The sequence below is a fragment of the Belonocnema kinseyi genome, chromosome 9, assembly GCF_010883055.1.
Source record: "Belonocnema kinseyi isolate 2016_QV_RU_SX_M_011 chromosome 9, B_treatae_v1, whole genome shotgun sequence".
NCBI classification, from domain to species: domain Eukaryota; kingdom Metazoa; phylum Arthropoda; class Insecta; order Hymenoptera; family Cynipidae; genus Belonocnema; species Belonocnema kinseyi.
The window spans coordinates 5219358-5223622 of record NC_046665.1 but is presented as its reverse complement, the minus strand read 5'-3'; the positions used below and the strand labels follow the sequence as shown (position 1 = coordinate 5223622).

The 4265-nt window shown below is 35.2% G+C and overlaps 1 protein-coding gene across 5 annotated transcripts in view; it reads left to right on the top strand.

Moving 5' to 3' along the window:
- Positions 1-4265, top strand: part of LOC117179771 (NSFL1 cofactor p47-like) — a 201987-nt gene that overhangs the window by 12461 nt on the left and 185261 nt on the right. The window contains exon 1 of one of the 5 annotated variants that reach the window (XM_033371863.1): positions 3158-3464. The exons of 1 other annotated variant lie outside the window; for it this stretch is intronic. In XM_033371863.1, the coding sequence (XP_033227754.1) occupies positions 3363-3464 (102 nt within the window). In that variant the 5' untranslated portion in view covers positions 3158-3362. Of the gene's footprint in view, positions 1-3157; positions 3465-4265 lie in introns of those variants that run through there. 3 more of the 5 variants (XM_033371862.1, XM_033371865.1, XM_033371864.1) reach the window with 3 other exon arrangements.

Here is a 4265-nt window from a genome sequence, read left to right as displayed (position 1 = left end):
ACGTTTTTATAAAAATATAATTATAATTCCAAGTGATAGAAAAATTGTTCTTTCGGTTTTTAGATGTTAAGACGACAGTTCCAAGCCAGATTACGTTTCGCAGTGGCAAACAATATTATACGAGCAGAATTCCACTGGCATATTCATAAAAAATATTATGTTCCATAAAATATATTTTAATATAAACTTTAAATGATTATAATTGATACAGCTCGATATTTTATTTACAAAAAAGTTCTTAGGTTCAAAAAAACATTCAGTGAACTGAAAAACTGTCGTCCGTAATATAGGTATTTAGCTGTGTCACATGCCCTTAAATGTCAATTTACTTTCAATTCAAATGGTTCATGTCCGAGCTAAGTAACCATTAGTTCGCCTGGAGGGGCCTACTGAGAGTTGTTTTCAGCGCTCCTAGTGGCTGTTGGCAAAATCTACGTTCATAATATCTTTGCTGGCAACCAGTTGACAGTAAGGTTGTGCAGTGACGTTTCACTCGATGCTTCTGACGTATTATACGTGAAAAATGTATCATACATAAAAAACCTGTGAAAAACGTAATAAACGGAATAAAGATGGTGGACTCGAATAGAGCATAATATAACCTCACTTTTGTGAATTATGCGTATGTGTACCGACTTGCATTTCATTTTAGAACTTCATTTGACATCAAAATATCAACAAGAATATAAAAACTGACACGACTCATTTTAGAATTATTATTTTGACTGCTTTCATATAATTGCACCAGGTTTTCTTCTAATGCGTTCATAATTATAACGCACTTTTTTCTGAAAAAAAGTTTTGAAATCAGCGAAAATCCTTGAATGATTTGTTTCTTTATTTTAAAGAATTTTCCAGTTCGGATGGTTTGAAAATTTACGTGTGGTTTCTTAAACTTTCTTTAGCCGTATTCGATAATACGAGGTAGCATCCCTGACAAAACTCAACATTATTAACATTTTTTTTAAAGGAAGAATAATTCTTCCCAGCATGGATTCCTCGGTCTGCCGCTTCTATTCATTGTCGAAGTTGTAGAATAATTAATTTTTTTTCATTCACTTTGAATTTCATGCATGCAACATAGTATCGCATACCGCTACTGGCGCTATTTTAAAGTTATGGAACGAAATGTGATAATGTTGACACCATCTTGAAAACGTATATTACGTTTTGTAAAAAACTGAGAACATAATATACGTACGTCAATTACTTACTGAGAATCATTTTTTAATAATAAGAAACAGAAGTGACGCCTCTATTCTGCAATTGAACCTTTATTCTTAACAATGTTTACAGGCTGCATGTTAATGTGTATACCATTTCTTTAACAGTTCACAATTAACTTTTCGATTAATAAAATATTTTTAAAATACATTCAGGGTTATGAAACTTTTCGTATCAGGAGTCGATAGGTTTATCAATTTCATTCCCCTTTTAGTTAAGAGGAGATCCACGAGGGAACACTTAACCGAGTCCGACTTACTTGCGCAATTTATATTGAGTGCCGTACCCATGGAGAATAGGCATAAGGAGACAAAACTAGTGGAACTAAAAATAAACACTTTTCTGTTGCTAGAAGTATGCGTACTTCTAGCATGTGCAAAATCACACTTACGTATAGTTCAAAACTTCCCGAGCGTGTCGTGCCAACCGTACTTAAAAAAATATGGCTGCCGATGTGAACGCGAGTCAAATGTAAATAAATAATGATTGAACAATTAATAGTTCGTGAATAAAGGAAAGAATGTTAAAATGAAAAATCTCTGTATAAAAGCGAATGTTTCCAACAAGTGTAGTTTCAAGTGTAGTGTACAAGACTTTCAGAGTGGTATAAGTTGTATGTTTATTGTTTTTGTTACGAACGCATCGAATACCTGCCGCACACATAGTGTTGGTAAAAGTAATTTGATATTTTCATAAACATACTACCTACCTCTTGCATGGCGAATAATTTTTTATTACACAAACATTTAAAAAAATCCTGTCTGATTATCAATTATTTATTTGTTCAAGCGACCTGTCAAAACAAAACAATGGAGGCGGCCATATTTTTTTCATGTGCGGTTGGCACGCCACGTTCGGAAAGTTTTGAACTATACGTAAGTGTGATTTTACACATTATTATGTGCGTACTTCTGGCAACAGAAAAGTGACCGTTTTTGGTGAAGTCCATGCATTACTGATTGGTCTCCTTATATCTATTCTCCATGGCCAGAAGTACGCACACACACCTGTGTAAAATCACACTTACGTATAGTTCAAACCTTTCCGAGTGTGGCGTGCCAACCGCACTTGAAAAAAAATGGCCGCCTCCATTGTTTTGTTTTGACAGGTCGTTTGAACAATGAAATAATTAATAATGAGACAGAATTTTGTGAAATTTTTGTGGAATAAAAAATTATTCGCCATGGAAGAGGTAGGTAGTGTGTTTATGAAATCTCAAATTACTTTTACCAACACTATGCGTGCGACAGATATTCGACGCGTTCGTAACAAAAACAATAAACATACAACTTACACAACTCTGATAGTATTGTACACTATACATGTGAAACCACACTTATATTAGACACTTTCGCTTTAGGACAGCGGTTTTAAATTTTGACATCCTTGCCTTTATTCACAAACTATTAATTGTTCAAGTATTATTTATTTATATTTGACTCGCGTTCACAGCGGCGGCCATTTTTTTAAAGCGCGGTTGGTACGCTACGCTTGGGAAGTTTGGAACCATACGCGAGTGTGATTTTGCACATGTGTGTGTGCGTACTTCTAGCAACAGAAAAGTGTTCATTTTCAGTTCCACTAGTTTGGTCTCCTTATATCTATTCTCCATGGCCGTACCCATGACCTGTACCGGGCAGGCGCAGGCAGGCAGATGTGGGACTGTACCCTTACTCCATGAACATAGGAAACAAGGGACTAGGCATGCTATGCGGAAGTGATGCAATGAGTGGGGAGGTGCGCCACCTTTTGATGTCCCGCGACAAACATGGCAGCGCCCACATGTTTATATTTTCATGCACAGTTTGTCGGCAAAAACGCTCGTGTGCATAATAAAATGACACATCGTAAGATGGCAGCTCTCCCCATTAATGGAATTCTCCCCCCTCCCGTAGATTCAACTCCGCTCCATCATGTTAGGATGGAATGCCTAGTCCCTTGTTTCCTATGTCCATGCCTTACTTTTATGACCCTGCCGGCAGAAGAGATATGAAAACGCCTTTGTGTCATGGTTTTTTTTATACAAGTGACATTTCATATTTAGACAATACGAAATTTCAATTATACAGGAAGAACCAAACCTACTGCAAAAAGAAGGGATTCTTTGTTTGGGACACCTCGTCTTAAATGTGTACACAATGGCTAGTCACGAAGAATTAATTTCACAGTTCACAGACGTTACTGGTGTAGAAGCGGAAAGGGCTCAATTTTATCTGGAATCATCTGCATGGCACCTGGATGTAAGTCATTATTTATATTCCTGATATAAAGCGATAAACAATTGCTAAGACCACTTAAAAGCTCTGTCCGACGCTTTTGTATTTAAATTTGGTTTGTTCTAATGCGTTAAAAAATCATAAAATTCTTTCAGAGCTGTATACTCTACCTTAAGGGCATGTAACACAACCAGATACCTATGTCGCCGACGGCACTTTATCAGTTCCCGGTAATAAGCACTGAATTCAGAAAAATTAAGTATTTGTATTTCTATGAATACGCGATTTTTCCTCTGTCTGAAAATCCCCCAACGGGAACAGAAAAAGTGCAAGTCCTATTCCTCTCAATCGACTTAGTAAAATTTAACGAAAGTATTTATTTAGCCTATTTTTCATTATTAAATCTTTTTATTGCTTATAAATTCGAAAAATATTCAAATTTATATTTATTTATATTTTAATAATTTATTTAAACTTTTAAAAAAGTGGATCAAAAAAATCTATTTAAATGTGTGAATTAAGATAATTTTAACTCCAGAGAGGCGAAATTGAATTGATTACAATTAAATTTTCAAAACTTATATTCCACATGGAGGAATCAAAACAATTTATTACATATATTATGTGAATTTATTGGAAGCAATTAAGTAGTCTCAAAATATGAACACTTTTGGGGAATAGACGACATGCCTGTGAGGTTATCTGTCGGTACAATTACAAGGAATTATATACGAGGGTGGATTGATAAGTTTCCGGCCTGACCAAGAAAAACAACGTTTTTAAGAATTTTTTTTTTATTTCTCAACATAATCTCCTCCAAGGCTG